The 21,084-nt window shown below is 38.4% G+C and overlaps 1 protein-coding gene across 1 annotated transcript; it reads left to right on the top strand.

The window, feature by feature from the left end:
* Positions 1-1,610: 1,610 nt before the first annotated feature.
* scarb2a (scavenger receptor class B, member 2a) lies at positions 1,611-20,685 on the top strand. The gene is made up of 13 exons (XM_048243264.1): positions 1,611-2,415; positions 4,230-4,387; positions 4,868-5,015; positions 5,147-5,341; positions 8,922-9,013; positions 9,400-9,519; positions 10,251-10,429; positions 11,279-11,397; positions 15,872-15,945; positions 16,093-16,144; positions 16,274-16,426; positions 16,941-16,988; positions 17,408-20,685. The coding sequence occupies exons 1-13, from the start codon at positions 2,293-2,295 to the stop codon at positions 17,537-17,539; spliced, it is 1,593 nt and encodes a 530-aa protein (XP_048099221.1). The 5' UTR covers positions 1,611-2,292; the 3' UTR covers positions 17,540-20,685.
* The last annotated feature ends 399 nt before the right edge of the window (positions 20,686-21,084 follow it).

The following is a 21,084-nucleotide window of genomic DNA, read 5'->3' as shown; positions in this document are numbered from 1 at the left end:
TTAAAAAAAAAAAAAAAAAAAAACTCCATTTGTCTCCATTTAAAATAGCACACAAGGTGCTGAAAACCTGTTGCCACCATTCCCATATGTGACAAGCCGTGATCATCAAGGTCCAAACCAGTACGGAAATATGCCGCAACTTAATTTCCTAATTTAACAACGTGCGTCTGTGGAGGGAAAATTCCGCTGTGCGTCCAATGCAAAATAGGAATGATACAAATGCCAGTGTACAAAGTCAATTGCGCTACGTGCAAGATAAAGCCCTCCATGTTTTATTACATATCCCATATCTGGATTTTCTAGTTGGATTAGCCTACATTATCACCTTGCCTATCCTGAAAACATGTCACTGGTCCAATGATTCATTAGGTGATTCACTAATGAAAACTAGATGTAACAGAGGCGAACTGAGCTAGCATGCTAGTTGCCCGTGTAAATCCTCGCCACCCCAGGCTTCTAACCGCTGAGTTGGAAGCCTGGGCTTTTAGCTCAGTGGTTAGAGCGTTCGACTCTCATGCCGGTGTGTGTGGAGGTATGCGCGGGTTCAAGGGCCGTGAGCGGCGGACGAATTACGATCTTGGTTACATAGACCTATGTTATAAACGTATGAATAATATTCTATTTCTACTTATGGATCTCCTAAATCCTACAGAGAGATCATGCGGTCACTTTACATTTATTTGAGGGCATGGCCTTAAAAACATGGTAAAATTGCATGTAATATTGTTGCTTAACTTTGTTGAGTATTTCCAGCATATTACTTATTGATTGGTTTGCTGTCACTCTCTGTATGCACCATGGACTTTTGCCATAAATTTGTAGGGCAGCTAGTTAACCAAAACAACAATGGCCTTGTTTACTTTGTAAGGCGATGGCTAAGAAATGAAATGTACTGTTATTATTGTTATTATCATTATTATTAGATAATTAGCCACATAATGTAAAAAAGGAAGTAAATTCACATAGAAGCATATGACAGCATTCATTTTTGGCCGATAACTATCTCCTTTTAATCTTTCCCCTTTCAACACCTTTGGGCCATGCCCACACGTCATAAAAACACTGCAAAAACCCTAATTCGTCATGCAGATTTTATAAAACAATAGATAAATTTTCAACATAAAATAAACCCTCCTGGTAGGCCTACTGATGATGATGTATTTGTCAAGGCTTAGCCTGTGTCTATTTTCAAAAGAGTTGGTTCACAATCACCATGTCAATGCCATCCAGTAGGGTATGCAAACCGTTCTCATCTCAACAGAAAAACCAAGCCTCCATTTACAAGCAATGATTAACTTTCTCTGCATTAGCCTATGCCTACTACCGGTACTTTATTACTCACACTGGGTTGAGTGACATTGTTACTGAGCTAGTTATTTCTGAGCTCTGATACTTGTGGATGTATTTCAGAGATTTCACATTCCCCCTTTAGTGAAATCCCGCCCTAAAATCAGTCGATCAAATACTGCATCACACTCAATGACGTTTAGCCAATCACAGTGCAAGGGGGGTGGTCTTCAGATGGTGGTCCGTGACAGTCTCAGCCAATAGTACACCGAGTTCATTAAACAAAAGCGATTACGAAAAATGTCGTTGTCGACTGGAATGGCACATTATTCATGTGGCCGGAGTAGTTCCTTAAGGAACCCCACACAGCGGTTTGCAACTTTTGCGAAAATGCAGTGAAAAATATTAATCCATGTAATGAATTTGACGCTTCTCTGTTATGACCACTCTCGTATTTTGCTGGCATACTATTTGCATTAATGCGGTTGTTGAAGCATACACATAATCCCGAAATTAGCCCGGTTTCTGTGGAACTTAATAACGGTCGAAACAAACAGACAGAAAAAAACAACAACTCACAATACGAGAAAGCTTTCTCTTTAATACAACATGTGAACCTATTGATGGAACACACCCACTCCCTCAATCACCCAAACGTCTCTGCTCGCATGACCGACTTCATTTAAATTAGTAGGGAGGGAGCAAAGGTGTTCCTCCATCCACTGCACTATCAGCTGGCTTTCTCACAGCTGCTGCTGAAACCACTGAAGAAGCATGTTGTGACTGAAGACTTGAAGAAAACACATTTTTTAAGCAAAAGAAAGAACAGGGCGGGTAGAACTACACGGCTAAAGGAGCAGTCGACCGGTACAGTTACTTTGCTGAGAGACGAACAAACAAACCAACGAATTCAAGAGCGAAGTTAAGTTAACGTTAAGCTACTCACAACGTTAGTATCAGCTAACTAGGCATAATTTGCGTCAACGTTAGTAATATTATATCAACATGACGAGAAGATCGTGTGCCATTTATGTTACGGGAATTGTCTGCGCTCATCTATTAATTCTTGGGATCGCGCTGCTTGTGGCTCAAGTGTTTCAAACGATGATCCACAGTCGCTTGAAAAAGGTAAGACGATCTCTATTCTATGATCTCTATAAGGCGAATTAATTTCGTAGTTTAAGGTAACGGCAACCTTACAATTCAAATAATGTTAACGGTTAACGTTAAACCTATGCGTAAAACCAAGCCTAACTACATTGAACGGGCTTCTCCACTCATTGTCGGTTAATGCGGAAATTAGTGTTAAAGGTTCCAACGAATCTGTTTAGGTTCTGGTTGTAAGTTACGTTAGCGCAAGAAAATGTCTAACGTTATTTCAATATCAGAGTTTGGCCAAACACTTTCATACATACCAATTAACTAACATTAGCTGCTAAGGAAGGACGCTTGTGTGGACGATTAACTGTCTTGTTAACGTTATACCACGTGTATGAGCCAGCTACGTAACGTAATGTGACCGTTTTAATGTACAAAACCAGTTCTATCATTGTGTTAGGGGTTGGGGTTTTAATATTAACCTCGAAGTAACTGGTACTTCGTCTTTCGTCGTATCTGTGTTAGCGGCTCCATGTTTAATGTTACTCCTAGGCTAGTTCATTCCAAGGAAGTTATGGTTGGGAGGTGTCTCGGAGAATGCGTAGGGGGAAGGGTCTTACTGCAAACGAATGGGAGTTACCTTCCTCTGAAATACTTGGAATTTTATTGCCTTCCAACTTTTTATTTGTGGCTGGCACCGGCTCAAAAGAGGAATCTCCAAATACTGTGTTTGAGAGGTCAAATTGAGCCCCCGAGATCTGATACCAATGTCTAACCAAAGTAGGAAGTTGCTCTTTTTAAATGTAAGGTCGACAAAAAAAATGCAGGACCGACCGCCTTTACACGATAGACAGACAGACTCTTATGCTTATGTGTAGACTATGAAAAACACGAGAGGTCTTTGCCACCAAATTTCATGTTGTCATACAACATTTAATATGACTCCCGGGCATATATTTGGTAGACGCCAGGCGCAGTTCGGTCATGCAATTGGTTAGGCCCATATGAGCTTGAGGGCTCATTTAACAAGAATAGTAAAATATTTATTGCAGTGCTGTTGACCATACATGTCTAAATGTCATGTTTATTCAGATTTTTATGAATTAATGTATTTGAAAATAATTGTAGTGTGTGCATTATAACACCTACCTCCACAACGAGATTTAACTGAATGCCATATCAGTTAAAGGTGTGTTTGTGTGTACTTTGAAGGCTTACCTTATTCATCACGCCATGCTCATGTCAAATTGAGCTGTACTTATTGATGAAGCATTTCCACTGTGCATGAGACAGCACAGCAGGCCTCCAAAATCTGATGTTCTTTTGGGCATTCTATGAGTGTATCATTTTCTATCTTTAATGAGAGCCTATCTTAATATAACATTTTCTTTCTTTCTTTCTTTTTCTTTCTTTCTTCATGCATTAACCACTATGCTACCACCTCCTGATTTATCTCATGCTCTTCAAATTGCTTTCGCAGTCCTCACATCATGATTATGTTATTTAACATACGAGAGCAACTGGTAGTTATGAGAATTGCATGTAGTGTGGATGTTTCACTGTAAATGGGTAAACAAAGGGGCTTGGACTGAGACATAGGCCTATGATTCCCGCTAGTGTAGTTTGAGGAGCATGGAAGGGAGTCATTTGATTAGTTTTCAAGCTGAAATATCAACAACCTTTCGCCTGAATTGTGGACAGTACCTTTTAATAGGCTTAAATGTATTGTATTGTAACCATTTTTAGTTTGAACACAATGTCATTTTTTTCTTAGTAGATGCACTAACAAGAAAACATTGACCGTTATGTGCCTTGACCATTTTTTTGTTGTCCCCCTCCCCTAGGAGATGACTTTGACAGAAAAAAGTCGAGTACTAGATTCTTGGATCAACCCACCTCCTCCAGTTTACATGCAGTATTATTTCTTCAATGTCACCAACCCTGATGTTGTTATGGCTGGTGGAAAGCCTTCAGTTACTCAAATAGGGCCATACACTTACAGGTAGGGGCATTTTTAATGCAGGTGTTTCATGTGTGTCGCTCAGATTTTGTATAAAACCAAAATTCATAAATGAAATCTAAAGTTTTAAAAACACTTAAAAATTAGAGTATTTCAATGTACGTGAATTTGTATCTGAGTAGAAATAGTACTGCTTGACAAAACCTGTAAATGTAAATATTGCTTCTGGTATACAAACCTTTGGCTGGTTGTGTGTTCCAAGGATGGCAGTTCCAAGGAAATCCCTTTGCACTGTTTGTCCTTCAGAAATGCCACTCATCTTTGTTGTGACTGCCAAGAACATCAAGATTATTATCAAGGTTTCAGTGTGTAAAACATTAGCACACTGTCAAGGACATAACTGTTTGAAACATAAACAACAAAAGCCTTTTCGTTCGTGACTTGAACAGGATTTATGACTTTTTATGGTGTTTGAAGTGTGTAGCCTATTCCCTTTTACAAATATTGGTCGTACTCTTTCAGGGAATATCGACCACGGGAAAATGTGTCTTTTCTGGAGAATGGCACAAAGATTTATGCCTTGAATCCAAAAAGCTTTGTGTTTTTGCGGGATATGTCTGTGGGCGATCCTGAGGTTGACCTCTTGACCACAGTCTACATTCCTGTTGTGGTGAGTGTGCATTTGTATCTATTGTGATTCAGTTCTCTACAGTCTGATTTGGACATTACCGGTTCTTATGCCTAATGACCTTTCTCTAGAAACCCTCTGCTCAGCCTCCCTGTCTTTCTCATGCCTTGTAGGCTGTGATGAACGAGTTGAACTCCTACTCCTTTTTCCTTCGCACTTTTGTGTCCATGTGGATGAACTCCCAGGGCCTCGACCTCTTCATGACCCGCACAGTTCATGAGATTCTTTGGGGTTTCAAGGACCCTCTGATGTCAAAGATACACTCCTTGAAACCTGACGTTGATGAATATTTTGGACTCATGTATAAGGTGAGCATCTGTATTACATTTTGGCTAAATTGTGTTTTTTGCCCTTTCATCACGTTGAATGTATGTGAAACATGTCTCGCACAAGTCCTCACTTGCGAGTAGTAGTGTTGTCACGATACCAAAATTATGACTTCGATACGATACCTGCCATAAATATTACGATGCTCGATACTGAAACGATACTACGGCGAAATCCAAAGATATCTGAAAAAGAAAGGACACTCCTCCAAGTGTATCGTGTCATTTGTGTTGAATTCGGTGCACTTTTGTAGTGTGCAGTTAAATTCTGGGTTCTAAATTTCTAAACTTCCTACATAGTTATTATTTTTTATAGTCAGTAAAATAGTAGGCCTACTTTGTGTGATTAAGTAATTTATTGATTGCTATAGTTAATTTACGTTGTGTTGTGTTTTGGCAATAAAGTAGCTTTAAATAGCCAAACTAGGCTAGATCAAGGTCAGTTTTAAAATTACTGCATGCAAATCACTGAATGCTATGCAGAGGGGCCTAATCTTTAGGCCATCTGATGTACAGTAAAGGCTACCCTAGGCCTTCCCGTGTTCATGGGATTTCTTTGACAGTTGCAAAGGGAAAAATGTGAGGATAGTCTTCCTTGCGCCCAGTGTACAAGTATGACGTTACAACCAACCACTCAGGTCTTCGTCAGATAGGCCTACACCATTGCCTGTTGCAATATATCTGTGTGCATTCCTACATTACGTCTATTTCTTTGATAACATGATTTGCTACCACGTAACAATAAGCCGCTATTATTATTAGGACTCACACTTTGGTGGTATTATATGCTGTGGGCTTTAATTAGCGCATTTCGGGTAGCCCATCCTACATCTGGGCAATAATTATTGAACAAATTGCAGTCTACATGCCATGACAAATATTACCAGTAGTACTGACCGAACATGAAATAGATTGTTTACAAGTTATGGTAATGTTATTCTGGCGTGAACATTGCGCTTTCATCACGTTAGCACCCTATGATTACAGCTCGTTATGTCTCGTCAAAATGATTACAGCTCGTTATGTCTCGTCAAAATTCATTGATGAAGGAAGGTTCGCTTTATCCCAGAGAACCATACTTGTTTCACTTAGGCTAGACTAAAACAGAAGAGAAGAACTTGGCACTAACCATGTAGGCTAGTCATGTTTTCTATAGCATATTCGTTAACCTGTCGTTCTTTGAACTCTTTAAAAATGTTGAGATATGTCTGCGAGGTGTTTAGCAAAGTTCCATGCGTAGCCTACTGCTTTTAAATGACTTTGAAACACATTTTACAAATGGGCCTCTGTGTACCTGATGGCTTGCCTTCAATATTCGCGATGTATTTTAAATAGTTCCAGATTTCACCTTTTTGTTTTATCCACAAGGCCGGGGACTGTTAACCTGACACTCGCCAGATGAATTTGGGAGTCAGGTTAGAGGACTGTCGCAAAGAACTATGTTGATGTTGCCTGCGCACTCACTCACTCAGAGCTGCCTGCTTGACACGCCCACTTGCCTAGATGCGTTCAAGGAGCAGTGAGAGCAGCAACATAGACACAGAACGTTATTATTTTAATAAAGTATCGATTCTAAAAACGTCTGAAATTGTATCGTTTTTTGCTTGAAGGCATCGTGATACCTTTTTAGTATCGATACACCGTGCAACACTAGCGAGTAGAAACACATGTCAGTGTAGTGCTCAATGAAGTGAACACACAGACTCATCCTTAAAGTCAAGATGAATGTGTGAGGGGCTTTTCTACCCTTTCAGAATGGCCTTTAAGATGTTGGCAGATATTCCCCCACATGAAAGTATGGTATGAAAGTCCAAGGGTGCATGTGCAGTTTATCCCAGCATAGGATGGGCCCCTGGAATCTGAGCAGTGTTCTTGAGTCGTTTGCTCATGCTTGTTGATTACAAGCCATATTATTCAGATACATTTTGTAACAAACTTAAAGTTTCATGGCATTAAATAGGTACAATGATTGACGTGCATTTCTGCAATTCCTAAGAGGTTCCAACTCCTGTATTCTTTTATGTTTGCTATTGATATGATTTTGTATTCTGTGAAGTGGTGGTGATATTTCTAAATCTATTGCTTTTCATGTCCCCCTGACCTTTTTACTAGTCAAAATGCATTGTCATCTCTACTTTTTGACCGTATTTGCATGTGTGTCCTCTTTTATACGTTTCCATTACACACAGTTTTCATTTCCTTATTATAATTTAACATGTAAAGTGTCACCAATAGTGAACATCCATCAAAGTTATATATATTTCTTTAAATATCATTTATTTTTTGAAGTATGTGAGGGACCCCTGAGACCATATTAGGAGAGCATGACATTCAACAATGAATGTATTGCATGTGGATTTGGAAATGACTAGGATAGTTTTTATACAAATAAGTTAATTTAACCTACCATTTAAACTTATGAGTAATATTTTGTTATACGGCAGGCTTACGAGTTAATTTAGCCTACTATTTACACTTATAAGTGATCTTTTCTTCTACGACAGTCCTAACATTTTTTGTCATACTTTGACAGTTTCGACTGCTGACTCTGCAGTCATTTTTCCATCATGGGACTCTTCTGAAGATGACTGCAGTGTCAGCAGTCAAAACTGTCAAGGAACGACAAAACTTTAAGCCTTTCGTATAAGAAAATATCACTTATAGCCTAGTTTCATTCATTTCAATGAAATTACAAATACAGTAATTTTCCATGTATTAGCCACATTATGTACTACATGGTGGTGTTTTATGCAAATTAAAAAAGACAACTTTGCATTGACCACACCTGTGTATTAACCGCAGTGTCCAATAGCCAAATGAATCAGATCAGAAGGAAGAATGACGAAAAAGGCATTCCCATGTATAGCCTGCCCCGATGTATTAACCTAATAAACTTAACACAAAAAGTAAGGGAATTTGTGTTTGGTAGATTATTTCTCTGTTACAATGTTTTTTGGCAATAAATCTTATACCGTTGGAAAGCCTGTTTAGTTTCATTTCAAATGGTGCCCTATTTGTAAGGAACATGCGCTTGTGGGATGAGCAGTAGAGCTGAGTATGTGGGTTGCGCCCATGAAAAATTTGCCAAATCTTCTCTGCCATTGCCAAATGGCTCATCCCACAAGTGCATGTTCCTTACAAATGGGGCACCATTTGAAAGGGAACTAAAACGGCTTTCCAACGGTATAAGATTCAAAAAGCATTGTTAAGAGCCAAAAAGCATTGTTACCACAGAGAAATAATCTACAACACCCAAATTTCCTTACTTTTTGTGCTAAGTTTAGATGAGGAAATTTTGCAAAATCAATGTAGATACCCCTTTTAATAGACAGGAAATAGCAGTAACTATTATGTTATCAGGTTTGGGTACTTGGTTTATGGTTATACAATAGCTATATGAAACCTCCATTTCATTAAAGGATATAGGCGTTTAGAGTGCCAGGATACAGCACTAAAAAGTCAAGGGGATTTTTGTGTTTTGATTTCCCTTTTTCCATTTTATGTTTGTAATTATTATGTATGCAGTGAATGTTCATGTCAATCTTTTTTTTAACTGACACAGAAAAATGGAACCCATGAAGGTGAATTTGTCTTCCATACCGGTGAACAGAATTACCTGGACTACGGCAAGATTGACACATGGAATGGATTGCGGTAAATATTTGAAGGACTAGTTTTGTTGGCAGATTTGTTTTGGACCATCTTGCTTTTAAGTTTTCCAGACTAAGCCACACACATCCCATTACAAAGGGCCACTCACACCAAGAACGATAACGATAAAGGCAAAAAAGGTATTGCTCTAGCTAATATGAATGATGACGTGCACATATAACTGTAACGATAACAACTATATTGTATAGTTCCAGTTATCTTTATACTTATCATACCTTTTGTGAATGGCACTTCTGTTGATGTTTCAAACAAAATAGCAAGCTAGCTCACCCCTCCCTCCCATGCAATTGAAACTGACATGAATCACATCTTGGATCATTATTTATGTGTGAGAAATCTGACACTTTTTTTGTGGTTGTTTCCTGCAGACATATGTCATGGTGGTCATCAAATCAGAGTAACATGATCAACGGAACAGATGGCAGTGTGTTCCACCCTCTTCTATCCAGAGATGAACTACTGTACATTTTTGCGGCTGACTTGTGCCGGTATGTTCTATATCTCATCTCATTTATACCACTTTGCATGGTTTCATTATATGTTGCTATTCACACCAGTTTGATTGTGGCTAATTTGTGTACTTTTGGTCATGTTTGCTTAAACTTCGGGACCTTTTATGTTCCAATGAAACACAAAGTGCAAAGTCTGTTAACAAGTTCTCGTGAACTGTAGCTATCGTGTGGCATAAGGGAGCATTGAGTTGACTCATCAATGTTTGCTCTTCAATGTCTTGCCCGTGGTGTTGATATATTGATTTGGCCTAGTTAAATTAGCCTTAGTTACACTTTGGGATCTTATTTGAATGATGAGGAAAGTGCAAACATTCAATAATTGCCCAGGTTTGTATTTGGTTTAAGAACCGAACACACCCAGTCCTTCTGGAAAACCTGGCAATATTAAGATTTTTTTGAATTTTTTAAAAACATGTACAATAATTTCATTGGCAAAATGTTTTCTGTTAACGAACCATAGACAACCCCGCCCCTTCCAAATTGCCTCACAAACTGTACAGTACTGTGCAAATGTTTTAGGCATTTGAAAAACAAAACATTTTTTCTCCATTACTGTCATTCAGAAATATGACTATTTTCACTGTTCTTTTTGAAAATGTTGAAATTGATTTTAAGTGCACTTTGTATGTTGTTAATTAAGTAAGGTATTCATATGTCAAATTCAAGCTCTCACTGATATGGCTTCCTTACAAACTCTACGAAAACAGATCTATTCATCTTGGGTATGTGAACGATGAGGTTGTAAAGGGCATTCCTGCTTACCGCTTTGCCCCACCTTCTGATGTCCTGGAGAGTCCAGACAAAAATCCTGCCAATGCTGGCTTTTGTGTTCCTGCTGGTGATTGCCTGGGCAAAGGTGTACTCAAAGTCAGCGTCTGCCGGGAAGGTAAAAAAAAAAGACCCCTCACTGACCCTCTTAATACACCTCAGATATAACCTGCTGTGTTGTATGGGATTTCTCTTGGCTTTAACAACTTAAAAAGGCAACTCATTTTAAACTCTGCAAATCACTGGTGCTAGTGCCTGAATGTCAGGTCTTACAGGGAGGCTACACCGGGCACGTAACTGCTGCAACAATTAGCTTTCACTATGATCAATGGAACTGGCTACACCAGCTGTGATGGCGGCGTGTATGTAAAAAAATAAATAAAATGCACCGATCTTCTAAAACTGTTTTTGCACGTCGCCAACGGAATGCTTCCGTTACGTGCAAGGTGCATCTTCCTAGTTAATCCAATAATAGCAATAGTTCACCCTTTCTGTGAATGTTTTGAAGTAGGCAACAGAATGTAGGTTTCACATTCTGTGAAGACAGGCATGTGTTCTTTTTCTGGTGCTTAGATCAGTTTGATTAAGGTGCCTTATATTTAGTGTTTAACATATACTCTGAAAGACACAGAATGATCTACAACTGTCTGCACTGCAAAATTGCTGTGGTTTAATCATGACCCAATTTCCCCTTTACCTAAATGATGGCAATGCAGCAGTTAGGGTGCAACATGTCAACCTGCTTTGACCTTTGGCATTCAGTGTTAAACAGTCAGTGTTAAAAGGCAAATGGCATAAACAAGTAGTGGGCCATTTTATTAATAGGTGCAGACTTTACTTAAACACATCTAGACAAATGCTTAATTTTTCAAAAACATGTTGCCACTGATATCACTTCAATTATGACTAAACCAGCTGTTTAATGCAGGCCGTATTACATTTGTGTGCATTGCTTTTTGTGTTTCAGGTGCTCCAATAGTTGTCTCCTTCCCACATTTCTATCAGGCCGAGGCCAAGTATATAAATGCCATCGATGGGATGAACCCAAACAAGGAAGAGCATGAAACATATTTGGACTTGAATCCGGTAGGTTAGGTCTAATTTACTAGATTATGGCTGATTGTACATGTAATGTTGCAGAAAGACACATCTGGAGTTTCACAGAGAATAACATTTGTGAGGAACCGAACACATGGAAAGAGCATGGAGGAGTGATTGATACCAGTGTTTCCTCTAGATTTTTTTTTTAGCCGTGGGGGCAGGCCATCCACCCACCCACCCCCCCAAAAAAATAAATATCAGAAGGTTACATATAGGGCTGAACGATTTATTGCATTTCCGATAATATCGCGATATGATGAAACGCGATTTTCAAACCGCAAAGGCTGCAATTATGCTTCGTAGTATGCGACGTCACCAAAACGCATTTATACTTGCGCTTGCCGACGCGCCACCGACTCTTCACACCCACCACTGAAGAAGCAAAAAACGTAAACAAGAGGACCAGCTAACAGTGTCAAGAAAGGTCTGATCAGTAGAGCTACTTTGGTTAAAAATAAACATCTTCATTACCTTTTGCTCAAACTTGCCATGTCCCTGGTTCTAGTTCATAATTCCCCTGTGCTGCTACTCTGGCTGGTAACTTCGTTCACTTGTCCAGCTGACGATTAAAAATCCACGACTGTTTAGGCTGCACAGCAGCCATTCACCTGTGCACTGGGGACTTTGTTTACTGGAGTACAGTGACAGTGGGGGCATTTGCGATATCCAAGGGGGTTGGCGGCACAAACATTTCATCTCACAGGTAATGCATTGATGCATAATGTTATCCGCAAGTAGTTGACATGGCTAACCACCAAAAACCCAGCTGTTCTAACATTAGCTTACCAGCTAAGGCTCTAGGCTACATACATGCTGCTAACTGCTGATAACTTTGCCTGTTTAAAGAGTTTTGTCTCCGCGATTGGCTTTGTTGTGATATGAATAGGGTTGGGCACCGAAACACGGTTCTAATATGGCACCGGTGCCGACACAAACGGTAGTAACTGCATCGAATGACGTGGATTTCGGTGCTTAAATAGCGTTTTTTTTTTTTTTTTTTATACGAGGCATCACTGCATGTCATGTGCCATCTCTAACGTCTTGCTCTGATAGCAACACATCCAGATACAGTTAGCTAACATATGATAAACACTGGATGTATAAACCAGAGGGGTGCACCACATAGGCGAGTGGACAGTGTTTGACCGCTTGCGTGAGCCCAAGTAGCTTACTTTAAAGTGATATCGCGAGCTCCTGCCAAAATCTAGCAGTGGGCCTAACTACACACATGCAAAAGGCTACTGAAACATCAACAGTAGGCTAGCCTATACATTACACAATATCCTTGCTAATGTGCTAACTGACATTTATTTGAAATGTTATCAGCAAAGTTGTTAGGTGAGAACTTTATTTCACGATGTGTTAAACAACATGATGGCATGATATTAATCTTTCATGTTCATGAGGCCCATATAGCATCACAATGATTATGAATATCATGTTAAAAGTTAGCTGGCAAAAACATAAATATGTAGGTTACATACCTGATGTCACTGAGCTGTCAAAGAGGCTACGAAACCATCTCTGTACGTTATTAAACTCAGCTGACTGGTGTTGGCGCATAGCCATAGTTGCTGTTAAAATGCATACTAGGCTAGAGCTGGGAATCTAAACACTTCAACACCGACATGTAGCCTGTTATGGGTTAAGACATGACATTTCTTGAAGCATTTGGGAACACACTGAATTAACTGGAAAATAGAGTCCCTGTTAGATTAGCTTGCTTGCAAATGCCTTGTCCATGACCTGGCAGTTTTATGGCAAGCAGTTTTAACATACATTATGGCAAACCGACTACACTGGGTAAACTTGAAAGCAGAGCTCACCATTGTGTGTGCATGCATGGCAAGCTGTTTTAACATTTAAATGTATTATTCGTAGGAGCAATGAGATATTGATAGTAAATTGAATATAACAGTTCAATTTCATGTTCAAATTTGTCTTATCAATAAAAAAAAAAAAGCAATTCATGCTTTAGACCATTTTAATTTAAAACATTTTAAAAACAAAGTACCGGTTTAGGCACCGTTTCGGCACCGTTTTAAAAGTATCGATTTAGCACCGGTATCGGATAAAACCCAAACGATACCCAACCCTAGATATGAACAAACTAGTTAATTTGCATGCATGCGTATTGCGCTGCTGTGTTGATGATGCTAACCTTTAGTTAACACCGAGCGGAACGGCCATTCGGCCGCATTTATTTGCGCTGCAACAATCTACAGTAGTTTGTTCTGATTCACGTGCAAGTAGCCTACAGAGGAGAGAAGCGTGTGTGTGTGTGTGTGTGTGTGTGTGGAGAGCACAGGACAAGGAGAAGCCGTGTCAGTGCTACTGCATGTAGACCTAACTGTTAACTAACGAAAGATTATATCTACATGAAATTGTAAATCGAAACGTATAAGAATCATTTTTCATCATGTTTACAAGGCTGGAAGTTCAACAAATATAGGTCTACTAATGTGATTAAAATAGTTAAATATAAATAAAATATTTAATTCATCAGTCTTATTCAATGACCTAATGCCATCATAACATAGGCCTGGGCTCCAGGAAAGAACAGTTTATGTTTAACTTATCTCTGACGGCAATTAAGTTTTGTACCAGCATGTTGTAGAAACACAACCCACGACTTAAATTACTGGGCTATAACCGCAAGTGCATACAAAAGGTTTTGGCCAATTTAGAGCCGTCCCCACATTTGCAAAATTGCTTTAATCTCATTTACCTTGGTTACTACCAGTCATTGCTTTTTTCCTGCATCAAAGCGTGATTAAGTGCGCATCTAATGTAACAGCGGAGTCTCCACGGAGAGACATCCATTCTCCAGTTTTTATTTTCGCTGTTGTTGCGAGCTAATAGGCTACGATATGGGAAATACTTTGAATACGATCAGCTCCAGAAATTATTGTGGTTTCCTTAGCCTGTGGTACACCTTACCAAGTTGTGCGAAAATTGTACCCGCAGTTTTTGCGATGTTGACAAACATGCGTAGCACATGGAAGCTCTTGATGGCGCATGCAACTCACCTCTATAAAACCAATATATTTATGAAATAAAACTAGACCTCGGATTAGCATTTTTGTTAAACTGAAATTGTCTGCAGCCAGCAGAGGGCATTTCGCCTACCATGCGTCCGGACAATATTGTGCGTCTGCACTCATTCTGAAGCAGTGGCCACCGCTACAAAATGAAGAGGAAACACTGGCTGAAGTGAAACTGGACGGGCCATAATAACCTCTGAGTAGTTTTAGGCTACACATTATTAAATTGCAGTGTGAGTTTCAGCCAGAGGGGGAGGATGCCGTCGGCAGGATTATTTAAAAGGCAACCGCAACTACATTGTGCGTCTGCTCTGATTCTGATACCATGGCGGCATTAATGCTAATGCATGGCCGCCATGCTAAAATCAATGTAGAGGAAACACTGTTGATACTGTCAAGCACTGTGATAGAAATGTAATGGACCTCTCTGGTCTGTCAATTATAATAATCTAAAAACAATCCAATTTTCCTCAAACTCCTCCTTTTGTCCCACAAACAAATGGTGGCTCTGGTAGTGCGTACATTTACATTTATTCATTTAGCAGGCACTGTTGTCCAAAGTGACTTACATATATTAACTATATTACAAGGAATTACATTGTCCCCAGAGCAACTTGGGGTTAAGTGCCCTGCTCAAATTTTTAATATGCTGTGGTTTATAGCATGTGATTTGTGTGGGATAACGTTAGTTGTGGTGTCATGTCTGGCTGCGTTAAAACATTCACCCATTTTTTTTAGTTCAAAGATTCTAATTGTAAGCCTGAAGTCAATGCCTTGCTAGCGGTACACCTTGATATTTCATACGTTTCTGCCTGTTCTGCCTGTCATAACAAGTAAATAACCAAAATTAATTGTTAAACACTGGTTCTCTGGTTAAGTTTAACATTACCACTGCAATAGCTTGTGGGACCTTAGGAACAGTAACTAAGGAGGCGGGAACAACTGCTCAGAAAAGGAAAGGTCCATTGTCAGGAATTGCTTGGGTGCTGGTAAAGTTTGTACCAGTGGTTTTTAAGTTAAAACAAAGAGCGTCGTCACTGTTTGGCGACATTATGCCATACCCTGTGAATGGTACTTGACCGGAGCCAGTTTCATCCTGCTACAGGACAATGACCTAAAGCGCTGCTTCAAATTACGCAATGACCTATGATCTATTTAGGGAAAAAGCAGTCAGCTGGTATTCTTTTAGTAATGGTTTAGTCAGCGTAGTCACAGGATCTCAACCCTATTGCCCAACCCTCAGCAAATGTACAACCAGTCCTTCAGGACTGTAATGCTTTAAGTGGTGCAAATATAGGATCTTTACTTTGTCTTGTATTCAAAATGATATCATAACCACATTTTGATAGATAACTATCCAAATAAACAATAAGCGATCAGTGCATGTAGTCTAATAAGCATGTCTTTTCCTCCAGACAACAGGTCTGCCTATTCGTGCCTGCAAGAGAGCCCAGTTGAACATCATTCTGAACAGAGTGAGCGGATTCCCGTAAGTGATCACAGAAATCACACACATACACTTACCGTGATCTCCAAATGTAAATTCTTTACTTTGTTAACCATATTAGATTTGACTTTATTGTCAATGTGCAGAGAAACAAAATATTGTAAACAAAATATTTCCTTCCATTTTCAGCAAAACAAAACATTTTAATGGTACCATTTTCCCCATCATGTATGTAAATGAGGTAAGACGTACTCTTTGAGCATTTTTAGTAATTGATTGATACCTAGTGAAATGAAAAGAACAGTTATCGAAATATTGCAAACAGTGTAATTCTTCCTAAACCTACCTGTAAATGTTGCTGTGTCTCCAGACTGCAACTATTGATGATGAATCTGCTGCCCAGATGAGGACACTGCTGCTCATTGTCACATTGGTGTCCAATTTCCCCCTCATCATTGTTGGAATGGGTGCTATCCTACTATTAGTCCTCATCTTTCTAGTGTGTCGCTCTCGACAGAGGAAGGTGAGTTAGGACCACTATTTTATAGAAAAAGAGAATCTTATTTTTTTTGCATATGACACTATGAGCATTAGTTTGATAGTGAATAGCTGGCAGAAATGGACAAATATGCCTAGGCAGGTAATCTTAATCAGTCATAAATTAAGCTTTACACAGAGGCGGATGTTTTGGATTGAGGCATAGCAACATGTTCTTTGATGACTGGGAACATTTGCTAATTACAAACCACAGGGTTCCCACAGTCTTGGAAAGTACAGAAAAGAAAGTTCTTTCCCTTTGAAAGTGTTATGGGTTAATGTAATTCCCCAAGATATAACAATAACCTGTTAGGCTGTTTTATTTTATATATATATATATATATATATATATATATATATATATATATATATATATATATATATATATATATATATATATAGCTAGCACGTAACATTTTTTCTAAATGAAAAGGTGGCTATGTAGCTGAATGTGCCCGAGTTATGTTTTTAATTCAATACTTTTTTCCGTTCCTATTCAGAGTGAAGTAAAGCGTATTGATTTTTCTGAAGCTTTTCATTCTTTTGCTGTAAGTCTTATTTTTCCCATTTTGTTCATTTTCATTACTTGCCTTGAATTAGATTTTAAAATTATACGGTTTTGGTATGAGTAGAGATTCAGACAATACAGTGATTTTGATCATTTCCTTTGTTCTTATTTTGTTTGATCACTGAGTTATTTTTGGCACCAAATCTGTAAAGACTGCGTTTCTTTAAATACTGTAGTGTTTGATATGTCAATTCTGGCATCTTTGTACTGTAATTAGCCGAGGTTTATAAAATGATTTTGCTTTCTTCGGCTATGAGGTTAATACACGGACAGTTAATATGGTTTTGTTTTTTTAGCTTGCAGAAAAAAATATTCTCCTGCGGTTTATACACAATGCAGCCAATACACAGGACATTACTGTAAACTTAACTACTTTTTCATGCATTGTCTCTTCTACAGACGGCCAAAGATGACACTGCTTATACTCAAGTCAGTGATAAGCCAGAGGATTCATCTGAAAACCGCACAAGCCAACCAATGAGGAACGGCTCCTACATCGCCATGTCACCTGTGGAGGCACAAAAGTGTTGAGGTTTTGAGGGATTCTGACCAATGAGCCTTTGCTTCCAGGGGTGCTTTCTCTATTATTTCTATTCTCCTCAGTGCGCTTAATTTTGTGCTTGTCTGGAAACATGACGGCATCATTCCAAGTATTTTCTTGGACATATTTTTGATTTACCCTCTCATTTCAGTGTTTTTATGGAGTATTGGCCTCTTGATTCTCTTTACCATACTTTAAAAAGTCCCACATTCAACTGTGTCAGTGTTCAAAAGTTACAGTAGCCTGTCCACAGACTGAGATGGCCATGCACGATGGGGTATAGTACTTTCTCAGAAAATGTGTGATGTGCTCAATGATCAATACCATCTGTGTGTTTTCTTAGTAGAGGCCAAAGAACTCTAGTGGGTCATGAGGTTAATAGAGAAAAGGTTACATTCTTTGGCCACAGTCAGATAAGCAAACATGACACAAAATCCTGTTAAGTTAGTACTATGACTTTTTGGTGTATCTTCACACTACTGTATCCAGATTTGCTGAGCGATCAGAGCATTGTCCATATGCAGTCCTTTTTTACTGTAGGATAATTAATCCACTGAAGGCTAAATCATCTAACTTTTTGCATAAGTCGGGGATTGGGACACCATCTAGTCATGGCATTGTGTTGGTATGCGTGTGCATGTGTATGTGTGTCCTTTTGCCAATTGCACTGGCAGACCAAGAACCACTTAAATGTAGCACTACTGACTTAAATATTTCCCTAGCCTTTTTTATTTCTCTTTTTACAAGTGCTTTTACAAAACAATGATGCCATTGCCTGGACACATTAACCCATTTGTTCTCCATCATGATGAAATGATATCCTTGTCAGAGACAGGCAGGCACCCTATAAGGTTACCTTTAAAATGTCAGAGACATGATCCTGGAATCATGATGTATTTGTAAACTTCTTTCACAATGAAAAATGGGATATTTGTTCAGAACGTACAAGCAAGACTTGGAAGGATATTATCTGCCTTATGTCTTCTGCATGGCAATAACATAACATCAAGTGGACAGCCAGACTGTGTCCAAACCCATCCAGAGAAGAGCCATATTGATGTTTTTGTGTGTGAATGTGTGTATATGTGTGGTTCATTCTTTCAGCATACATTTTGAATTTTTAATAGAAGAACTTGAAAGCACAATAGAACTCCATTGATGTGGGGTCCACGTGGCCAGCTGTTCATAATGTCTTAACTCTACACTGTTTTAGGGAATAAGCATGTACGTTATCGAATGGAAGTGGTATGAAATGGGATAATTTAATATTTTTTTGTTTCATGCCTAATCTCTGGAGTACATTTGACCACCTGGCCAATATTTCTTATAATTGTAAAATAGTCAACTGGAAGATACGTTTATTTCCTCATAATTTTGATTTGTGGATTTCATGGTCGTATCATTTCATCTTCAAGCTCATGTTTTAGGTGTATTTTCACAGTTTATGAATGGCTCTTCAATGTATCATTCCTTTACTTTAGTGATCCTTATACTACTTTGCTGCTAATGAAAATGTTCATGCTTTTCTTTGAGCTGGGAACTAATCTTCATTAGAAATCAGCAGAAAAGCTACAAACTTACTGCACTGGACCAGATTTTTGTAAATCGGTGGTGAGAACAAAAAGTTTGCATGCCCTATGCTTTATTTGATCATCTCTGTCAGCCACACGTGCATATAACAACTTTTTTTAGAAACACAGATTTCATTATTGTAACTTTTTTTTTTATTATTATTTCTGAGGTATACATTTTGACAAGTATTGAAGTATTAGAACTGGAACATTAAATGTGTTTATTGAGACTTAATTCTGTTGAAAACAAAGGGGAGTAGTCTCGAGTGTTGGTGCAGTTATGGATTGTTATTTGGGAATACCTGTCAGCCTTTTGGCCTCTGCTCTGTATTCTGCAGTGCTGTGCACAACAGTCAGTGCTAGGAATAGCCTGAATGATGAGCCCTTATGGAAGCCTAAAGGAGATTGTAGTTGCTGGATTTGGTGGTGCAGATGCTGTAAGACGCTTTGTGACTTGAACCTTTAGACCTTAACTTTGAAGCATGTTAAATAATTCCACACATGCTCACTGGACCATGGCAGACTACTTTTTTTCAAGAAGTTCTTGTTCATTCACAACCCCACCACATTTGACCAAAGATATCCTGACAGACCAGTCCCCATGTTACTTTAAGTAACTATGTCTCCATTGTTACACCTTCTTAAATGGAGGCACAGTATGAACAGTATTAATGAAAGATTACAGTGCAAGTTCTAAAATGGATGCCACTCAGTTCAGTTCAAATTTGTGTAAATGAAAAAGTGTTGCCAATGTGATAAAACATTCAGTATTATATATTGACAGCAATATCAAAATTATTTTCAAGACAAACATGTTTTATGCTAAACCTTATCCTTGGTTGTGATCATTTCAATGTTTTTCATTATTTTATATACCTGCATTTTTGTAAACTCAGCATTATGATGGTGTTTTTGTTATGTTATGTTATGTTTTCTTGAAGGCCAGATGTCTTGCTGTGCAAAAATCAGTGTAAGCAGAGAGAATTACAGACAGAATGCCTTGCCAGGTATAAGTATGTGTGATGGCCTTTGTTAATCACAATTGCTAAAGTTTGTTCAAGTGTGTCAGACTGGTGTGGTTGTCAATGGAAGGCTGAATGTCTTTGAGGAAGACTAGTAGAGATTGCTGAAGTGTCATGATTTGGGGATGCATAAATTTTGCAATCTAACCTTCTGCTTAGATGAATGAAGCCTGCCAATCAGGGATGTACTCTTGGTGCCATATCCTTGTTTACTTAATCTGCTTTTTTCAGTAACACTGGTATTAATAATGTAGCATTTGGATTTTTTTTTTTTTTTTTCATTTTGACACTCTGGTCCATCAAAATTTCACCTAAAAGTCCTGTAAATTGGTTAAGATTTTTTGTTGTTGCCTGCAATGAAGTTTTTGCTGCTGAAAATGACAATCTTAATGTCATGATGGGTGCAAAATCATTTCAAAATGATATCCATTCTTACTTTTGATAAATTACACTGCACAAATGTTTATACAATGCTTTTGTAAACATTTTTAGTGTTATTTGCAAAAAATAAATAAATAAAAAATAATATCAAGTTGTCATTAACATGTTTGTTTATATATAGAATGTTTTCTGTATGTTTTAGTATGCACATTAGATATGTGCTAAATTCGTATAGAATAAATCGCGCGCGCAAGGCAGCATGGGGAAACCAAGGCTAATAGAATATCAAATCAGAGAATGTCTAATAATGCAGAGAGGGTTAAAGCGGAGCCGTAATCAAGGATCTTTGCTAATGTACTGGAACCTAGATATTATTTGGTGCTATGTTATTCAAATTATTCACTCATTTGGCAATTCTATGGAAAAAAAGTAAAATCTTTGAGTAAAAACATTGAAACCTCTAAAAACCACCTCTAAAAAATTATTCTTACGGTGTCCCTTTGAGGCTTCCGTAGGTTTCTTCTTCTTTTATCCATTTTTAATGACTGGTTATGCTTATAC

Source organism: Alosa alosa, chromosome 5 (genome assembly GCF_017589495.1).
Source record: "Alosa alosa isolate M-15738 ecotype Scorff River chromosome 5, AALO_Geno_1.1, whole genome shotgun sequence".
Classification (NCBI taxonomy): Eukaryota; Metazoa; Chordata; class Actinopteri; order Clupeiformes; family Clupeidae; genus Alosa; species Alosa alosa.
Note: the sequence above shows the minus strand (reverse complement) of the source record. Positions and strands in the feature narration are given on the sequence as shown.

What these genes read in the sequence shown, in the direction of transcription:
- scarb2a (XM_048243264.1), top strand. Translation starts at nt 2,293, where the DNA reads ATGACGAGAAGATCGTGTGCCATTTATGTTACGGGAATTGTCTGCGCT. An exon ending in ATAGGGCCATACACTTACAG is followed by an intron (nt 4,388 to 4,867) that starts GTAGGGGCATTT and finishes GTACTCTTTCAG; the next exon opens with GGAATATCGACCACGGGAAA. An exon ending in AAGCTTTTCATTCTTTTGCT is followed by an intron (nt 16,989 to 17,407) that starts GTAAGTCTTATT and finishes TCTCTTCTACAG; the next exon opens with ACGGCCAAAGATGACACTGC.